The 20,731-nt window shown below is 40.3% G+C and overlaps 1 protein-coding gene across 2 annotated transcripts in view; it reads left to right on the top strand.

Annotated features, from left to right (window-relative positions):
* Positions 1-1,723: 1,723 nt before the first annotated feature.
* CDKAL1 (CDK5 regulatory subunit associated protein 1 like 1) overlaps positions 1,724-20,731 on the top strand; it is a 649,098-nt gene continuing 630,090 nt past the window's right edge. The window contains exons 1-4 of one of the 2 annotated variants that reach the window (XM_060164266.1): positions 1,730-1,784; positions 2,619-2,662; positions 14,511-14,685; positions 16,171-16,283. In XM_060164266.1, the coding sequence (XP_060020249.1) occupies positions 1,732-1,784; positions 2,619-2,662; positions 14,511-14,685; positions 16,171-16,283 (385 nt within the window). In that variant the 5' untranslated portion in view covers positions 1,730-1,731. Of the gene's footprint in view, positions 1,785-2,618; positions 2,663-14,510; positions 14,686-16,170; positions 16,284-20,731 lie in introns of both variants that reach the window. The other variant, XM_060164267.1, reaches the window with a different exon arrangement.

Below are 20,731 nucleotides of genomic sequence, written 5' to 3'. Positions count from 1 at the left end.
AACTTGGAAACTTCCTTGTATCCTCATCTACACCTATCAGTCTCTAAGTCCTGCTGATTTTACCTCCTCAGTCTCTTCTGGCCTCCCTTTTCATTTTCCCATTGCTCACAGCCAACAACTTGATTTAGGCTTTTCACTATTTTTTTCATGTGTGAAATGTTGTCCTCAAACCCATCCTCCTGAGAGAATATTCTGCTCAGACATTTTCTTGCTACCCAATACATCCAGGATTAGGTCTAATGTCTTTATTTTAGCAAACAAGGCTCACCTTAATCTGATCCCTGCACTTTCCTTTCCAGCCTTCTCTGCTATCATCCAACTTTACTCTTTTTTGCTTTTATAATGTACAATAGTTTATAGTTTCAGGCCCCCATGCATTGGCCCTCACTGTCTCCCCAGCGTAGAATACCTTTGTCCATTTCCCTCACTTCACCCCTGGGGGAAGTCCTGATCTCTCTGTTGTGCTCCACAGGCCTCTTGCGTTCATCTTCCATAGGGATTGCTATTCTCTACTGAAGCTGTATCCTTGCAGTAGCCTGAAAGGGTGGTAGGGAGTGTCTTTCTTCTTTTCTAGCTCCAGCATCCAGCAAGTGCATATCATATGGTATGCACTCAATGAAATTTGTTTGAACTTAACCAGATCTTGGGGAGAAGGGGTACAATCATTCATTGATTCAACATGTTTATTGAGAGGCTATTAAGTGCAAGATTATGAGCTAGGCAGTGGGATAACCACCAAGAAGAACGTTATGAGCTAGGCAGTGACCACCAAGAAGAAGGGCCTACTTTTGGTCTAGTGAAAGAGATGGGGCAACATAAACACACAATTCTAATTCAGCTGCGTGAAGACTGCTGTGGACCTTAGGTCATAGTTCAGATTTTTTTTTTTGGATGAGCGAAGCGTGCCATTTTAGCTAGAGGGAAATGCACTAGGAAAGTCATTTACAAAATAAGTCAATTGCCCCAAATCACTGTGAAACCCAGAGTCACGCATAATTTCTACTTCCTTTCATGGCTATTGTCTTCACTTTCTAAAGTGGAAATGCTTTTCTGGTAAACAAGGTTAGTGTCCGGGGTAAAGAATAATAAGGTGAGATAACTCATGTAAGGTAACCAGGTCAGAATCTGTATATACTCCATGAAAGTTGTCTTTCTCAGCTAAACTGCTGCTCCTAGACTGTCTTCTAAGCATTAAAACCAACCAACCAACAAACAAAAAACAACGAAAAACCTTGCTTGGTGTTAAATGATCTATATTAAGTTTAATCCAACTGTTATCTTTTTACCCTTCTCCATTTTCTTTAATATGACCTCTTTTCACAAAAGGTCGAGGAAGCTGGTAAAATGTAATGAAAAGAGCAGATTCTCTGGGAGTCCGGCAGAGTTGGGTTTAGCACAGAGGACAGTCACTACTACCAGAATCACTTTGGGCACGTAATCAAACTCCCAGTTTCCTCTTTTGTAAAATAAGTATAATAATAAATGAGGAGATAATGTTTATGGAAAGCTCTGAACACAGTACTTGACACGTAGTAAGAGCTCAGGAGAAGTTAGCTATTAAATGATTCTAAGAACTCGAGGTCTTGAAGGTATTATTTTCGTTCTGGCAACCAAAAGAATCGTTAAATGAAATCATTACTAAACCAAGTTGAACCTGAACGCGCACTTCCAGTAATTTGATCTCTCTGGGCCACCGTCTGCGAGCATGCGTAAAAAAGCGTGGCGGGACGTATGTGTCATGGCGAGCTCCATCTAAAGTCGCTGCGGTTTCCGGAGAGTGGCGTGTAGGTTCTCTTACTTTTGGCTGGCTTGTTGTTTCGTGACTGCTGGGTAAGGGTGGCGGGTGGATCAGTGTGGGGCAGAGTTTGGCCAGAGTTCCTTTTACGGCGGAGCCTTGTTTCCCCAGTTTTAGTCTTTCTCGGGAGGTTTGCTGGTTTGTTTCGCAGTTAAAAGGGAACTTAGCAGCTGAGCTGGGGGAATTGGGAGGCAGGTAGCGCTGCCAGAAGCGAGGACGGGTCTTTGGCCTTATGTGCTGCAGGGCTGTAAGGGGTATTTAAGGGAACTCGTTGCGTATTGTCAAATCTAACTTCATTCGTTTTACCACTTTCTGCGTTAGTGAGTTTGTGGGACGGGACAAGGCTTTCACAGTTACCTAGCTTTCACAGAGCTGTATCTCAGAAATTTAAACTGAAGTTGGTCTGAAGATTAGGTGTCTTGATTTTTCACTTTTCTTTCTTGTTTACTGATAAAACCTCTTTCTGAATCTCGGGACGATACGTGTCTTTCGTGTGTCAGGTGATGTGGATACTTACTTAATTGCCATATTTCTGTTTTGTAGTTCTCGGTATTACTTGAATCACGCAGACGTGTTGTAGGGCTGGATAGTATTTATTAACTACGGCCAGACGCTGGATCTCAGTCATAGCAAATGTGGCAGATGTTAACACACCTGGCCTAAATAGAAAGAAATTGGGAGTAATATGGAACATCATTAACCCTTATGTATAAAGTAGCCTTTTATGGAGTTTAATCCCTTTTAGGTAGTTTTAAAGAGCCCTTACCGTGGTTTTGTGAAGTTGTTGCGAGCTTGCTTTTTCTAATCAGTTTTTATTTTCCAGACTCATCTTTCAAGAAGATTTGAGACTAATTGCGAATAATCAAGGTACTCATTTATTTTAAGCCTTTTATGTTGGAGTGACGTGTTACATATTATAACGTGCAGAAAGGTAGCCTAATTTTAATTTCTTAGTGATTTTGCCACCATCATTATCTGGAAACGCCAAGATCTCCCTATCACTAAATCCAAGAAACGTTTTCATTCATTTTACTTAACTTTGCATTACCTGCATTGAGCAGCGCTGACCGTGTCCACCTCTTTCACATGCTCGCTTCCTTTTCCTTTTGTGACCCACTGATTTTCTTCTTCTCTAGTGGCTTCTTCTTGATCTCCATTATAGGCTGGTTCTCTTCCGTATGGCAGGTAAACATGGAGTTCCTTAAGACTTGGTCCTGTCCTCTTTCCAATTAGAAGAAATTCTGTTCTCTTTCTCTGGGTGAGCTAATGCACAACCTCATCAACATTGTTGTTCTCTGTCTTTTTTATTCTAGCCATCCTAGTGTGTGTGAAGTGGTGTCTCATTGTGATTTTGATTTGTATTTTCTTGATAGCTAATGATGTTGACATCTCATCATGTTATTGGTCGTTTGTATATCTTCTTTGGAGAAATGTCTGTTCAAATCCTTTTTTCATTGGGTTATTTTTCTGTTGTTGAGTTGTAAGTGTTATATATGTATTCTGATACCAGACCTTTATCAGACATTTGATTTGCAAATATTTTCTTCAATTGTATGAGCTCTCTTTTCACTTTCTTGATAGTGTCCTTTGAAGCGTGAAACTCTTAAATATGAAAGTCTTACATGTAAGTCCAGTCTGTTTTCTCTTTTGTTGCTTATTCTTTTGGTGTCATAACTAAGAAACCAGTGCTTAATCTAATGTCATGAACATTTACACCTATCTTATCTTCTAAGAGTTTTATAGCATTAGTTCTTAAATTTAGGTCTGCAATCAATTTGAGTTAATTTTTGTATGTGATGTGAAGTAGGAATCCAGCTTCATTCTTTGCATGTGGCTATCCAGTTGTCCCAGCACCATTTGTTGAAAACACTGCTCTTCTCCCCATTGAATTTTCTTGGCACCCTTGTTGAAAATCAGCTGACCAGGTAATACATTTTTGACAAGCATTCTGGATGATTTTTGTGAAAGAATAACTCTAGGACAGTGATTCTCGAACTGTAGTGCACATCACAGTCACCTGGAGGGCGTGTTAAAGATTGCTGAGCTTTACTCAGAGTATCTGGTTCAGTAGATTTTGGGTGGGACCCCAGACTTCTCATTTCTAACAAGTTCCCCAGTGACCCTAATTGTGCTGGTGTGGGAACCGCACTGTGAAAACTACTGGTGTAGGACTTTGGTTCACAACTGTGCCAACACATATGAGAATTACTGGAAAGTTTTAAAAAATATTGATGTCCAGGCTCCGTTCTAGCGATTGGTTCAACTAGCGAAGGGCTCAGTTGTCGGTAATTTTCCATAGCTCCTCAGGTGACTATAATGAACACTCAAGACTGAGAACCTTTGCTGTAGGAGAACAGTGGTTCTCAATCAGAGGTGTATAGTGGAATCACCTGGGCAGGTTTTACCTTCCTATCCTTAAATTCCTCTCTGGAGAATGGGGCCTGGGTATTTGCTGTTCTAAAGGTCTCCTAATAAATCACCTCTGTAAGTAACCAGCACTCTATATTATTCTCTCTTCATCATTTTCAATATCTCCTTTTTTCACTTACTGTTTTTATTTCCTTTATTAAACTTGATTTCCTCTACCTTTGAGAAGAAACTTTCTACGATTCTGTTGTTCCATTTAACTACTATCTTGTTTTCCTTTTATTCTCAAACTTTCATTATTATTCACTTAGTTAATAATTTCTGAAGGCTAACAATTCCATTTACCAGTTCGTTGGCAGTAAGAACTTAAGCTGATTAATAGTGATGAGTGAGTTTGTTCAGGTGCTTATTATATGCAGCCAGGTTTAGGAACCTCTGCATTATATATTTGTCTCTTTTGTCTCCCTAGAGTGAATTTCTGGAATGGAATTGCTGGGCAAAAGGATATATGTGTTAAAGTTCGATATGTATTGCCAGATTGCCCTTCAGAAAGGGTATGTCAGTTTTACCATGTTTTCTGCTAACAGTTGGGTGTTTGTCAGTCTTTGTTATCAGTGGGGTAGATGGAAAATAACTCCTTGTTTAAACACATGCCCTTAATGTGTTTGAGCATTCTTTCCTATGCTTAACGGCTATTTGCATTTCTTAAGTGTGTTGCCGGTTTTGCCTTTGCCCATTTTTTTCTGGAATGTTTTTCTTTCTTAGGGTTACCTTAGACTCTTGTATTATTTGTGCCTTGCCAATGAGGCAGAGCCATGTGGGGAGAGCTTGGTGTTGAGAGAGGGCCTAGGTTCTAATTTTAGCTCTATCAGTGGACAAATCTTTTAGCTCCTCTGGACTTCAGTTCTGTAAAATAGGAGGCTTAGCAGTGTTCCTTGCTTCCCTAACTCTGATATTGTATGTCTACTGCGGTGGACCCCTCTCATCTCTCTTCTTCCATACTGTTTCCCTTCAGTGGATCCATAAGCAATTGTGTATGGGATGTAAATATTGTGTAATTAAAAAAAATTAATATATGTCATTCAATTTATAATCCTTCAGTAGCTCTTCAGTAACACTGAAAGGCACTACCTGGTCTTAGCCTTTCTCACTTAACTTTGTTATTTCATAGAGTCATAGTTTATGGAAGAAGCTGTAGGGGTTGGGTATTTATTTCACCTTCTCACCTACTGTAAGAATTTCCTCCTATGTTACAGAAAGGCTAGCTAAATTCAGCTTAAGCAAGTGTTTATTTATCCATTCATTCAACAGATATTCTGCGCCTGCTGTGTGCTAGGCATTGTTACAGGTGTTGTAGATACAGTGGTGAAAAAGAGATGACACCCTTGTTCTCATGGCGCTTACACTGTAGTGAGGAAGACGGATGCACTTATATACCTACCTGGAGTCAGGTAGGTAAGTGTTATGAAGAAAAATGAAGCATAAAGGGGGTTAGAGGCCGGTGAGAATGTGTGGGATGCCTAATCGGTGTGTGCTTATTTTAGATAGGGTGACTAGGAAAAGGCCTCTCCAAGGTGTCATTTGAGTAGAGAAGTAGGCAGCAAGGCATACGAATATCTGGGGATGATATTCAAGGCCGAGGAAGAGCAAGTGTGAAGGCCCTGAGTCAGAAGCTAGTTTGGCCTGCTCAGAGAATGTCTGAAAGATTATTATAGTTGGGGCAGAGTGGGAGGTAGCAGAGGGGGCATATTTTGTTAGACCGGGTAGTGTACAGTAAAAAGTATTTATTGAGAAGCTGCAGTGTGCTAGACAGTTCTAGGCACCACCTGGGATAAAGCAGTGAGCAAAGCACCCAAAAGCCTTTACCTCCCCCTGCCCCCCCATCCCCCTGGGAGTGTATATCCTACTAGAAAGAGATAGTGAACAAAATAATGAAGATATTTTCATGGAGGAAGAAGTTTTCCTCTACCCTTCTAGGTTCTTCTGGCTGGTCTAGAATTAAACTGACAGATTAACAGGAGGCTAATCAAATGAAAGTTTAATAACATGCATATGTGGGAGAGATCCAGGCAAACAGTAACTCTCCCAAGTGGTTGAAACCGTTGCCTTAAACCCTTCTGTCTTCAGCTAAAGACAAAAGAGGATCTTGGGGTGGTGGTTTGGGACCTCAGAGGGGAGGAAGGCAGTTGCCATGCCGTGGAAAAGCAAATGTTTGGTAACAGAGGAATTTTAACAAACAGACTTTGCTAGGTTCCTCCCTGTCTGCACACGTAGTTCATACTCTAGTTATCTGTGGTGATTACTCCCTTCCTGGAACAGGTGCTCTGTTTACACTCTTTTAGGCATTTACGGGGAAGGTCAGAGTTTCTTCCTGAATCTTTTGGTCCTTGATTGTTTTCAGCTCAAAATAATCTGCGTGGCAAGCAGACATTTTGGGGTGGCAAGTTTACTCCCCTGTAGTATCTAAGCAGGTGGTGAACTGCTGTGGTAATGAAACAAGGCAGGGAAGGCGGATAGGAGGCGTGTGTACGTGGTGAGGTGGGAGTTGCTCAGGAAGACCTCACTGGTGACATTTGAACAAAGTCCCAAAGGGCTTGAAGGCATTCCAGGCAAGACGAAGACCTTGAGATGAGTGTGTGCCTGGTGGGTGTGAACTAGCCAGGATGCCCGTGTGGCTGAGTGGAGTGAGAGGGGAGAGCGGTAGGAAGTGGGGTCACAGAGGTAACCGGAAGCTGATTATGTCCTAGTAGAACTCTGTAGCAGTTTTTACTCTGGGGCTTTTTACTCTGAGATGGAATACCAAGGGAAGGTTTTGATCAGAAGCCTGAGAAGAATTTAGGTTTTAAAGGGATCCCTGGCTTACGTGCTGCAAGTGTCCTTCGGGAATTAAGGGTAGAAGCAGGGTGACTATTACAGTAATCCAGGCAAGAGTTACTGTTGGTTTGGACCAAGAATGTAACAGTGGGTACGGTCAGAAGTAGATTCCGAATATATTTGGAAGGTCAAGCCAGCAGGCTTTTGTTGGTGGGGTGGATTTAGGGTGAAGGAAAGAGACGAGTCAGGGATGGATCCAGGATTTTTGGCCTGAGTGGGTGGAAGGTTGGGATTGCCTTTAAGCGAGATGGGGAAAGTTCTGGGAGGATCTGGTGTGATGTTGTTGGTTGCAGGTGGGGTAAGGTGGGGAGAGGATCAAGGGTTTTGTTTTTGACCTTTTAATTCTGAAGTAACTATTAGACATTCAAGCAGGGTGTTGAATAGGCGGTTGGACATCTGAGCCTGAAGTTCAGGGGGGGACTGGGGCTGGTTATATAAGCAAACAGTTGGTATTGCAAGGCCTTGGGACTGGATGAGACCACCTAGGCTGTGTCTGTTAACTAGAGAAGAGAAGTCCTGTAACGGAGCCCTGGGGGCATTCCGACCTTGAGAAGTTGGAGAGTTGAGGAGGAACCAGCAAAGGAGACTTGGGGAGTGGTTGACAGGTAGGAGGAGAACTCAGAGTGTGGGATTCCAGGAGCCAGTGAAGAAGATCGCTTTAGGAGGGAATGCATGGACCGTAGTGTCAGATGCTGCAGACCGGGTCAGGCGAGATGGCTGAGAATTGACCACCGTGTACACTGTTGTGAGTCACTGAAATCAGGACAGCAGTTTTGGTGGAGTGGTCGAGGTGAAAGCCCGGTTTAGTAGAGAATGGGAGGGGGAGATTGGAGACAGTTCTTGCAAGGACTTTTCTTTTCTTTCTTTCTTTCTTTCTTTTTTTTTTTTTTTTTTTTTTTTTTGCGGTACGTGGGCCTCTCACTGTTGTGGCCTCTCCCATTGCAGAACACAGGCTCCGGACGTGTGCAGGCTCAGTGGCCATGGCTCACGGGCCCAGCCGCTCCGCGCGGCATGTGAGATCCTCCCAGGCCGGGGCACGAACACGTGTCCCCTGCACCAGCAGGCGGACTCTCAACCACTGCGCCACCAGGGAAGCCCAGGAGTTTTCTTTTAAAGGAGAGAAATGTGGTGGAGTTAGTAGGTAGAGGAAGTGGGGTCCGGATAAGGTTTCTGTTTTTCAAATGGGAGAAATAACAGTATGTTTATACCCAGATAGTAATGATTCAGTAAAGAGACAATTAGTGATGATGCAAGAAGAGGAAGCATGGCTGGAATTCTGTGCTGGAGCAGGTCAGAGTAGAGGGATTGCTCTAAGCGGGGTGGGCAGTTCATTCACTGTAACAGATTGATATGTGGGCAAAGACCCATTTCCCAGTAAGAGAATGAAGTCATCCATGTGTACAGAATGTGGGAGGGGATCTGAGGGTTGGCTTCATTCAGGCCTTCTGTTTTCAGTACCGTCTGCAGCCTCATGAAGAGGAGATCTGTGAGGAATTAATTTTCAGAAAACTCCTAAGATCAGCGAGTTTAAGTTTCTTCACCGCAGCGCTTCCCAGTCTTTGCTCTACTAATGCGTACTGGGAGCCTGTCTGTCTTCCCAGACGCAGACTGTCCCAAATTTATTTGACCACAGAACTGTGTCTTCACTGATAGTCAATAAATAGAACGAATTTGGGAAAGACTAACCTAGTTCATTTCACCTTACCTATAGTTTGCTGAGTCGTCCAGGGCTCTCGTTCACAAGAACAGAAGCCCCAACTCAAATGAATTTGAGCCACAGAGGGAGTTTATTAGCTCACGTGACTGGGCAGGGCAGGGCTGCATCTGGCTGCAGGCATTGGTTGGACCCAGTTGCTCAAATACTGTCAGTGTTGCTCGTTGTCTCTCCAGCTCTTAGAAGCCTTTCCTGCCTTGGGTAGGTTTCTGCTTTGTGGCAGGCAAGATGGCCCCCAGTATCCTCAAGTTGACAGCCTCCTAACTTAGTCACTTCAGTGAAAGAGAAGCCAGCTCTCCTGTTAGCCCTGGCGCAGAAGTTCTCGTGATGGTTCTCGTTGGCTCGGCGTGTCATGTCCGAACCTGCGCCAATCGTTGTGGCCCAGAGGATGAATTACTCTGGCATGTGGGGCTCATGTGCCATGGCTGCATCTGGGGAAGGAGGAGGCCTGTGACAGACAGTCCTACCCTGACCACGTGGTATGGGTGTTCACTATCACTTACACAGTTCTTGACTGATTGCCATCTGGGCTATTTCTGATCTTTTGTTCTTCTAAGCAATGTAAAGCTAGCTGAGATTTGAACACAGATTTGTCTGATTTACAGGGCCTAGTTTGTCATACTTGTAAAGAGTGCATTACAGCCAAGGGCACAAAATGAGCCTGGCTGGAAATGCTCTGTTAATGGAAAGATGGGAATCTGACAAATGAAGAGAAGGAAAATTCATCAGAAAGGCTCGAGACCAGAGGAGAGTGTAGGACCCTTAACACTGGTTTAGGCGACCTGGATGAAAAGCGGTCGTTCCGGGTAATTAAGTAGGCCGTAGAGTCTCGCGCAGCACGTGGGCTCAGGCTCATCTGCCGTGGAGTCTTTGAGCTGCTTTGGGTAAGTTAGCTTCTCTGTGTTTTAGATTACTCTTCATTTTTGTTTTTTTATTTGGCTGTGCCACGGCTTATGGGATTTTAGTTCCCCGACCAGGGATGGAACCCAGGTCCTCGGCAGTGAGAGTGCGGAGCCCTAACCACTGGACAGCCAGGGAATTCCCTGGATTACTCTTTAAAGTGAGCGTAACACCACCACCTACCTCCTGGAGTTGTTGTGAATGGTTAATGAGATGATGCTGTGAAGCCCTTGCTTCCTGTCTGGACACAGTATTAGTGGAGGTCTGCCAGTAAGTGTCCTCAAGTATCGGCAGACCTCATTTTCTCGTGCTTCGCTTTATTGTGCTTCGCAGATGTTGTCTTTTTTTGTTTTTACACATTGAAGCTTTGTGGCAACCTGGCATCCAGCATGTCTGTTGATGCCATTTTTCCGACAGCACTTACTCTGGTCTCTGTGCCACATTTTGGTAATCCTCGCAGTGTTTCAGACTCTTTCATTGTTGTTAAATTTGTTATGGTGATCTGTAATCATTTATCTTTGTTACTCTTGTAATTGTTTTGGGGCGCCTTGAACTACGCCTGTATGAGATCGTGAACTTTATTGGTAAATGTGTGCTCCTACTTAAACCAGCTGGCCCTTCCCCCATCTCTCCCCCTTTCCTCGTGCCTCCTTATTCCCTGAGACTCACCAGTACTGAAATTAGGCCAGTTAATAACCTGGCAGTGGCCTCTAAGTGTCCAAGTGAAAGGAAGAATTGCGTGTCTCTCAGTTTAAATAAACTAGAAGTGATTAAGCTTAATGAGGAAGCCGAGATAGCCTGAAAGCTAGGCTTCTTGTGCCAGCTAGCCAAATTGCGAATGTAGAGGGAGAGTTCTTGAGGGATATTAAAGCAGATCCTCCAGTGAACACATGGATGATAAAAAAGCAAAACAGCCTTATTGCTGATGTGGAGAAAGTTTGAGTGGTGTGGATAGAAGATCAAACCAGCTGCAATGTTCCCTTAAGCCAAAGCCTAATCCTGAGCAAGGCCCTAACTCTGTTCAATTCGGTGCAGGCTGATAGAGGTGAGGAAGCTACAGAAGAAACGTTTGAAGCCAGCAGAGGTTGGTTCATGAGATTTAAGGAAAGAAACCGTCTCCATACGTAAAAGTGCAAGGTGAAGAAGCAAGTGCTGATGGAGAAGCTGCAGCAAGTTACCCAGAAGGTCCAGAAGATCTAGCTAAGATAATTACAGTGGCTCAGTGCCTGCTTTCAAAACTTCAAAGGACAGACCGACTCTCTTGTCAGGGGCTAATACAGCTGATAATGATAAGTTGAAGCCAGTGCTCATTTCCCGTTCCGGAAATCCTAGGGCCCTTAAGAATTATACTAAATCTTCCCTGCCTGTGCTCTATAAATGGAACAACAAAGCCTGGATGACAGCACATCTGTTTATGACATGGTTTACTGAATACTTTAAGCCCACTATTGAGACCTACTGCCTAGAAAAAACATTCCTTTGAAAATATTAACTGCTCATTGACAGTACACCTGGTCACCCAAGAGCTCTGATGGAGATATACAAAGAGATTAATGTTTTTCATGCTGCCAACACAGCATCCATTCCGCAGCCCATGGGTCAAGTAGTAATTTTGACTTTCAGGTGTTACTATTGAAGAACTATATTTTATAAGGTTAAGCTGCTATAGATAGTGATTCCTCTGATGGATCTGGGCAAAGTAAATTGAAAACCTTCTGGAAAGGATTCACCATTCTAGGGGCCATTGAGGACATTTGTGATTCATAGCAGGAGGTCAAAATTTCAACATTAACAGGAGTTTGGAACAAGTCGATTCCAACTTTCATGGATGACTTTGAGGCGTTCAAGGTTTCATGGAGGAGATAACTGCGGATGTGGTGGAATTAGCAAGAGAACTAGAATTAGAAGTGGAGTCTGAAAATGTGACTGAATTGCTGCGATCTCATGGTAAAACGTGGATGGATGAGCAAGGAAAGTGATCTCTTGAGATGGAATCTACTCCTGGTGAAGATGCTGTGAAGATTGTTGAAATGACAACAAAGGATTTAGAATATTACGTAAACTTAGTTAATGAAGCAGAGGCAAGGTTTGAGAGAATCGACTTTAATTTCAAAAGAAGCTCTGCTGTGGGTAAGATGCTGTCGAACAGCATTGCATGCTTATAGAGAAAGTGTTCATGAAAGGAAGAGTCAATTGATGAGGCAGACGTCACTGTTCTCTTATTTTAAGAAATTCCCACAGCCACCCCCCTTCAGCAGCCACCACCCTGACCAGTCAGTAGCCATCAACATGGAGGCAAGACCCTCCACCAGCAAAAAGATTGTAATTCTCTGAAGGCTCGGATGGTGGTTAACTTTTTTTTAGCAACAAAGTATTTTAAAATTAAGGCATATGCATAGTTTTTTTAGATATAATGCTATTTCACACTTAACAGACTACAGTATAGTGTAAACATAACTTTTATGTGCACTGGAAAATCAAAAACTTCATGTGACTCCCTTTATTATGACATTCGCCTCATGGTGGTGGTCTGGAGCTGAACCTGCAGTTATCTTTGAGTTACGCCTGCACGTTTCATTTTTCAGGTAGCTTTTTTTCTTAAGTATTTTATTTTAACATAATTGTAGATTTACTTAGTTATAAAAATTATGTGGAGATGCTGTACACTTTACCCAGGTCTCCCCCAAAGGTAGCATCTTGCAAAACTGTAATATGTACCGTATCACAACCTGGATATCGACATGATGTGGTCAGGATGCAGAACATTTCCGTCACCACAAGGATCGCGCACGCTGACCTCTCAAGTATGTTATATAAATGTAATCATACAGTAGGTAACCTTTTGCACTTGGCTCTATTCACTGAACAGAATTCTCTGGCGATTCATCCAGGTTGTTACATGTGTCAATAGTTCATTCCTTTCTGTTGCTGAGTAGTATTCCATGGTATTGGGTGTGCCTCAGTTTACTTAACCATTCAACCGTTGAAGGGCATCTGGGTTGTTTTCAAGTTTCAGCTCTTAGAAAGCTGCTGTAAATATTTATTTTAGGTTTTTGTGTGACTGTCTTAATATTTCTCCTGGATAAACACTTAGAAGTACAGTTGCTGGGTTGCATTGTAGTTTCATGATTAGTTAAAGAAAATGCCAAACTGTTTTCCAGAGCAGCTGTACCATTTTATATTCCCACCAGGGCTGTACGAGTGATCCAGTTTCTCCACATCCTTGCCAGCATTTAGTGTGATAGCTATGCGGTGCTATCTCATTGTGGTTTTAGTTTATTTATATTTCTCTGATGGCTGGTCATGTTGAGTCTCTTTTCAGGTGCTTATTTTTCCCTCTGGATATCCTCTTAGGTGAAATATCTCTTTGTCTTTTGTCTATTTTCTAACTGAATTTTTTTCTTTTCTTTCTTTTTCCTTTTTTTTTACTATTCTGTTTTGAGTTCTAGATACTGGTCCTTTGTCAGATATGTAGTTTGCAAATATGTTTTTCTCAGTCTACAGCTTGACGTCTCATCTCTCAAAAGGGTCTTTTGCAGAGTAAAAGTCTTTAATTTTGGTGATGTCTGGGCTTGTTAATTTTTCTTTTTATGGATGGTGCTTTTGGTGTCAAGTCTAAAAACAACTCACTTAGTTCTAGATCCAGAAGACTTTCTCTTACGATTTTTTTCTATAAGTTTATAGTTTTGTTTTACATTTTAGTCCAGGATCTGTTTGAATTAAGTTTTGTATAAGGTGTGAGACTTAGGTGGTTGTTCATTTATTTGTCTATAAATGTCCAGTTGCTTGAGCAGAAATTATTGAAAAGGCTATCTTTCCTCCACTGAATTGTGTTTTGCAGTTTTCTGTTTTTTTGGTGTTTGTGTGGAGTGGAATGGTTATTGTCTAAAAGTTTTGTGTCTTATTAGGCTGCCACTTTTCTGGTTCTTTGGCAACAGAACAGGCTTTTGTTTTGTTGAGGGCTTTTATTGTCTGCACCTGTTGGCATTTCTGGGTTGCTGGCTTCTTCAGCTCCAAGTCTGGGATATAGGAGGCAAAGCAAAACCCAAGGAGCTCACCATGGTGGTGTAACTTGGGTTGCAAGGTCCCTAGCCGGTCTGCCTTCTCTCCATCTTTCAAAGTGTTCTTATGTTTACTTTACATATATGTCTGGAGTTCTAGTTGTACTTAGTGGGAGGGATAGGGAAAATATGTTTATTTCATCTTCCTGGAAGCAGTGTCCACATTTTCTTAGTTATAAAAAATTTGAACATTCAGGAAAGTAGAATTGGATAATAAACACCAACATGTCTATTTCCTAGATTTAAGAGTTGTGTTTCCCCATGTCTTAATATATTTTTTATTGTTTTAAAATAAATTATAGACGTAATATTTACCTCTACATATTCAGTATGCATCTCTAAAAAATAAGATTTTAAACATAAAGACAATACTTTAATGATTTTTAGCAATATCCAAATACTATCTAATACCCAGTTCATATTCTGATTTCCCTAATTGTTCCCAAAATGTCTTACAGTTGTTTGGACAAAGTAAGACCTGATCAAGAGCATGAAGTGTGTTCATATTATCTTCTAAGTATCTTTTAATCTTGAACAGTTCCTTTCCTGTTTTTTTCTCCATGACACTGATTTGTTGAAGAAATAGTTCCAGTTGAACCCTGGAATGTCCCACTATCAATAAGATTTAGCTGGTGTTTCTTTTACTGTATCTCCTGTATTTTCTGTAAACTTGAAGTTAAAATCTAAAGGCTTTATTAGATTCAAGTTTGGCGAGAATATTTCACGGGTGATGTTATGTTGAACAGATTTTCTGAAGGACTCATATGCTTGAATCATTTATAACTTTTTTATGTGATAGAGAAGATGCCTTCTGCATCCTGTGATACATTCCTGGATGACATAGAAGATATTGTGTCCCAAGAAGATTCAAAGCCCCAAGATAGGCATTTTGCGAGAAAGCACGTTGTTCCAAAGGTGCGAAGGCGAAATACCCAAAAATATTTGCAAGATGAAAACAGTCCACCAAGTGATAGGTAAGCTTTTCTTTTCTTTTGAAATTATATTCAGTATCATACCAGGGGAGAGGCTGGCACTACTGTATATGATATACGTAATGTCTCTTTTAAGAAAACCTTTGAGGGGCTTCCCTGGTGGCCCAGTGGTTGAGAGCTCCGCCTGCCGATGCAGGGGACGCGGGTTCGTGCCCCAGTCTGGGAGGATCCCACATGCCGCGGAGCAGCTGGCCTGTGAGCCATGGCCGCTGAGCCTGCACGTCCGGAGCCTGTGCTCCGCAACGGGAGAGGCCACAGCAGTGAGAGGCCCGCGTACCACAAAAAAACAAAACAAAACAAAAACAACTTTGAAATTTTGAGAGGAAATGTGTAGTGTTTTTTTGTTTTGTTTTGTTTTTTGAATGGTTTTAAATTTAGCAAAGTCATTGACTAAAGAAGAAAAAGATGTCAAATTGCAAGTTTCTTAAAGGCAGGGCCTAGGGCAGTATTTGGCACAAAGATAGCTCCCCCCCCCTGCACCCTCCCCTGGCTGGATGTCTTTGCTGTTACAGTAGTTGGTGTGTAATTGTTACTCCCACATTAAAAATTTTATTGGAATTTGTGATTCTTATGAGATAGTGGTGGTTTGGGCATTTGGTTTTTCTTAGCAAATTTACAAACACTTGTGGATCATCTAAAGGCATTGGGCACAAATTATTGTGCTGTTTACACTGTTATATTAGGTCTCTAGTGAAATTCTAATACAACGTAGCCAGAAAGGAATATGCAGTTATATAGTTTTAATATGCTTATATTTGTTTACCTAGTAAATTGTTGAGAGTTTTAATACACTTGATTATTTTGTTTGGAACAGATTCATAAGATGTATGAATTTAAAATTTGCTTATATTTTAATGAATGAAGTTTATTAAGTTTGTCCTAAACATGTCGTTAAGGTAATGTCTATTTAATTATTAATTATTAGGGCAATCCAAGTTGAAAGTCCTTTTATTTCCTTTGTAAAAATATTACATTTTTCAGAACTGTATTTTTATATATGGAATGCTTTGAATAGTGCTGTAGAGTGACAGATTTTCATTTTGATTCAGTTATTTATATCTGTAAGTTATAAAATAAAGATTGTAACTAGTATATAGTAGTCTTTAGATGTATTTAACTTTATTTGCCATTGCTGCTAGAACCATTTTCTGTGCTATTGTTATTTGTTTGTACCTTTCCAGGAGTTGAACTTAGTGGTAGTATTTAGTAGTACTGAATTTAAAATACATCTCAGAGAAAAGATATTTTTTGTACAGAGTCTTAACTTAGAATCCTGTGCTGTTATTTTATCTTGTATTTAGATTTTTGGTGTAACAGCAGATTATGTATTAAGTTGGTGCATTTAATCAATAGCCTGTGAATGGATTGCAGTGAGTGAGTATTTTTGCATAATGGGCCCAGAAATTACCTAGTGCTTTTTATTTAAAAAATCCCTTAATGAGACTTTTTTTTTTAATTCATTAACAGCACTATTCCAGGCATACAGAAAATTTGGATACGGACTTGGGGTTGTTCTCATAATAATTCAGATGGAGAATATATGGCTGGACAACTAGCTGCTTATGGATATAAAATTACAGGTAATGAGATCTGTAATGTATTTTATTGATTAAATTTTTCAGAGATAAGTTTTTTAGAGATATCTTTTCTAACTTCAGCAACTAAAGGACATTTTAGCATAATTTGATGATTTTAAGGTAAAACAAAATGGTACCTAATATATGTTGTCTAGATAACTACAGTTGACCCTTGAACAGCACAGCTTTGAGCTGTGTGGGTCCACTTATCCGGGGACCTTTTTCAATACATACACTGTTATGTTTACAGTCCGTGGTTGGTTGAATCCTAGGATGTGGAACCCTCGGATATGGAGGGCTGGCTATGGCACTTGAGGATATGCGGATTTTGGTCTCTGCCGCAGGTCCTGGAACCAATCCCCTGAACATACTTAGGGGTGACTCTGTGTGTGTGTGTATAATATTAAAAAAAAAAATTTATTTTGAAATAAGTTTGGACTTTCAGGAAAGTAGTAAAATTGAGAGTTTGTATATGTCCTTTATCCAGGGTCCCCTAATCTTAATATCTAACATAATTGTAGAATAATTAATAAATTGGGAAATTAGTGTTAGCCCAATACTATTATCTAAACTACAAATCTTGTTTGAATTTTGTCAGGTTTCCTATTTACATCCTTTTTATGTTCCAGGATCCAATCTAGGATCTCACCTTATGTTTATTTGTAATGTCTCCTTAGTCTCCTCCAGTCTGTGACAGTTGCTCAGTTTTTTCTCATCTTTTATGACTTTGACACTTCTGAAAGAAAATCGATTATTTTGTAGAATGTCCCTCACCTTGGGTTTGTCTGATAGAGTAAGGTAATTATGATTACCTTAGATTAGAGTAAGGTAATTATGCATTTTTGGCAAGAAGAGCACAGAAGTGATATCATATCCTTCTCAGTGCATCACATCGGGCAGGGGGCTTCATGATGTTAGTACACTACACCTTGTCTGTCAGATTTCTCCACAGTAAAGTTACTATTTTTCTCATTGTAGCTAATAAATACCCTGTGTCTCCTCAACCTCTTGCCTAGTAATTTTAGTATTCGATAATTTTAGTATCTGTTGGTGGATCTTGTCTGCAAGTTATTACTGTGATGTTTGCCTAGTGGTGATTTTCTATTTTCTTCTTTTCTTCCACATTTATTAATCAGAGTCTTCTGTAAGGAAGGGCTGTCCTTTCCTCCCCATTTTATTTGTTGGTATCAGTATGAACTCATGGATATTTATTTTATTCTGTAGGTTATAGTTCAGAGCTATCATTATTTATTTATTTTTATTTTATTATTTATTTATTTTTTGCGGTACGCGGGCCTCTCACCGTTGTGGCCTCTCCCGTTGCGGAGCACAGGCTCCGGACGCACGGGCTCAGCGGCCATGGCTCACGGGCCCAGCTGCTCCGCGGCACGTGGGATCTTCCCGGACCAGGGCATGAACCCATGTCCCCTGCATCGGCAGGCGGACTCTCACCCACTACGCTGGCAGGGAAGCCCTATTTATTTTGTTTCTTGTGTTGTTCCAACTTTGGCCATAGGACCTTGTTTAGACTGGCTCCTGTGTCCTTCAGACATGCCCCCATTCCTTTTTGAGCACTTCCTTATTTTCTGGCACCATAAGATATTCTAGTGTTGTATTTTCCCTTCCCCAGCCTTGGAAGCAACCACTTTTCCAAGGAATCCTGACCCCTTTCATTAGGAGAATAGTGTGTAGAACCAGAGCAGAGATCTGGGCACTAGTTGTGCTTATTGCTACTGTGAAGTATCAGTGCTTCGAGGTTCTCTCAGTGGACAGAGTTAGGGAATATGTATGTATATGAACTGGTACATATATCTGTTTCTGTTGTATGTACATTAAATGGGAACATAATTTGAATGCTTTGTGAGAGGCAGTGAATGGCCCAGTGCTTTATATGTGTTATCATGCTTAGTCCTTGTGACAAAAGGACATATTAGCATCCATTCATATAGGTGAGAATGGAGAGGTTGTTTCTTACTTTAAATCACATGGGCGGTAAAGTCTGTTGCTCCAAAACATTGCTCTTGACCACTGGTCTGTATCACATAGCACATTGCCTTTGCATGTGTAGTTGGCCCGTCCTAGCTTCAAGATGGATGTGAGGAGAAGGGCAGATTGGAAAGTTATTCCTTTCATAGCATTGTTTCCTTCAATAAGTAAATAATTGTATGTCATTAACTCTGTTTTTGATAACTCATTCTGTTTTTAAAAAATTTATTTTTATTTATTTATTTTGAGTTGCGTTGGGGTGTCGTTGCTGCGCTCGGGCTTCCTCTAGTTGAGGTGAGCGGGGGCTGCTCTTCCTTGCGGTGCAGGCTTCTTATTTCGGTGGCTTCTTTTGTTGTGGAGCATGGGCTCTAGGCACGCGGGCTTCAGTAGTTGTGGCACGCGGGCTCAGTAGTTGTGGTTCATGGGCTCTAGAGCACCGGCTCAGTAGTTGTGGCGCACGGGCTTAGTTGCTCCATGGCATGTGGGATCTTCCTGGACCAGGGCTTGAACCCGTGTCCCATGCATTGGCAGGCGGATTCTTAACCACTGCACCACCAGGGAAGTCCTGATAACTCATTCTTTAGACAGCAAAATCAGTCTTAAAACAGGTAAAAACACTCAATCTGCTTTTAGAATTACTTCTCTGTGTTCATTAGTAATTTTTGTATAATTTAGCCTGTACTTACCTTAATACATTCTGATGGTACAGTTTGAAAATTAAGAAAATAGCCTTTAAGATAACTTCCTAAATATTAAAAAAATTCAGAGCTTGACTTATCCTAGGTGATATTTAATATCTAACACATGTTAATTCATTTTAGCCTATTAGCAGGTTTTTAGTATTATAACAGTACTCTTCTATGTAAAATAAGTCTCGATGTGTTTATACAAGAATATTAAACTTTGTTATGCAAACCTAATTTTCATTTCTTATTTGGGAATAGTAAAAAGGGAAATTGGTTTCTTAATCACTTGAATGTGAAATTTATTTTTCTTGTTACTGTAGTTTATTTCTTTTATATGCCTGTATTACTTATATGTATTTGTATTAATTTTACATACTGTGGTTTTACCCACTTCAGAAATTGAGCAGTTTTAATTCTAGTCTGGCTTGCATGCAGTAGACTATAGGACCACTTTCTTACTTGTCTAGATGCCATAGGCCCAGAAAATATAAACATTAGCTTCCTTAAAATATTTAATAAGGAAATCTCTATAGGTCTTTCATTTAGGTTAGATATATGAATGATTTCTGGATACCTATGCCAGTGGTCTCTTTTGTTATTGTGGAATAATGGGAATTAATAAAAATTATTATTGCTTAATAGTTTATAATATTTCATTAATCACATGTAGACCAAAAATATTTTCATTTAACTCTGTAATTGATAAGAATGAGATATATAATAGATTATGTATAATGTACACAGAGGTTACTGAAAACAGTATACAGAGAAATTCAGAAATCTCAGTTACCAATGGTAGATATTTTTACTGTTTGGGGAAGAAAGAGAGATTAGATATATACTTGAAATTGCTACTTTTCTAACTGTGTGAATCTAGGAATATAATTACTCCATAGTAAGACCTCACAGAGACTTAGAGAAGTAAATGCTTGTTCGTTGCCTCTTTCAAATCCTTTTTATTTTGAGGAAAAGGGTGGTTTATAACTTATAAGATAATGCCTGCTTGCTTCTCATTTCAAAAAATGAAAGCTGCTGAGGAAAAATGATGTCATTCTCTAAAACTCAGATACCTGTTTGCATGATAGAATTAAATTAGTATTATGGAAAGCAGTTAAACTGTCCTGGTAGGTACAGTGGCTTTTTACAGAAGTATGATTGAACACAAACATTTCATGAGTGTGTTCTTCAAGTGAGCAATTTTTATAGACTAACCCCCTCCCCCACAAATAATGCTGCCTTGGTTATTGTTTTTGGATTATTTCTTTTGGAATGTTGGTCAATTATTTTCATTGTCCTCATTGGTGGCGATCTTTATATCTTGAGAATATATTTAGTGTTTGAATGGTCACAGGTCGTTTGAGGCCAAATCTGATGAACAAGTATTGTGGTATGATACTCATATGTTGGGACTCTTCATTACTGTGACATAAAATAGGATACATGCTGATTTTTCTGATCTCTACATTCTAGTTTTCTTTTTCTTCTTTAAATAGAGCATGGGAACATTTAGTTTTTTTTTTTTTATCTCGTCTTTTCATCTCAACAAGAATCTCCTCTTGTGATAGGAAGCATAAAACTGTGTTTCAACCATCTGCCTACTAAGTGGCACTAGTTTTGATTCTGTACTAAATTGTGTGTTATCCATACAAATTAAGTAGTGTTAATTTTGTTCTTGTTTAAATCCTGAGCATTGTTTTCCTTATGTTTGAGAGTGAACTTGCATGGTTCGTTAGATTCTTTACCTTTTACAAAGATAAAGAGAAAATCTAGTTCACTCTT

This window comes from Lagenorhynchus albirostris, chromosome 10 (assembly GCF_949774975.1).
Source record: "Lagenorhynchus albirostris chromosome 10, mLagAlb1.1, whole genome shotgun sequence".
In the NCBI taxonomy this organism is placed as follows: Eukaryota; Metazoa; Chordata; class Mammalia; order Artiodactyla; family Delphinidae; genus Lagenorhynchus; species Lagenorhynchus albirostris.
Note: the sequence above shows the minus strand (reverse complement) of the source record. Positions and strands in the feature narration are given on the sequence as shown.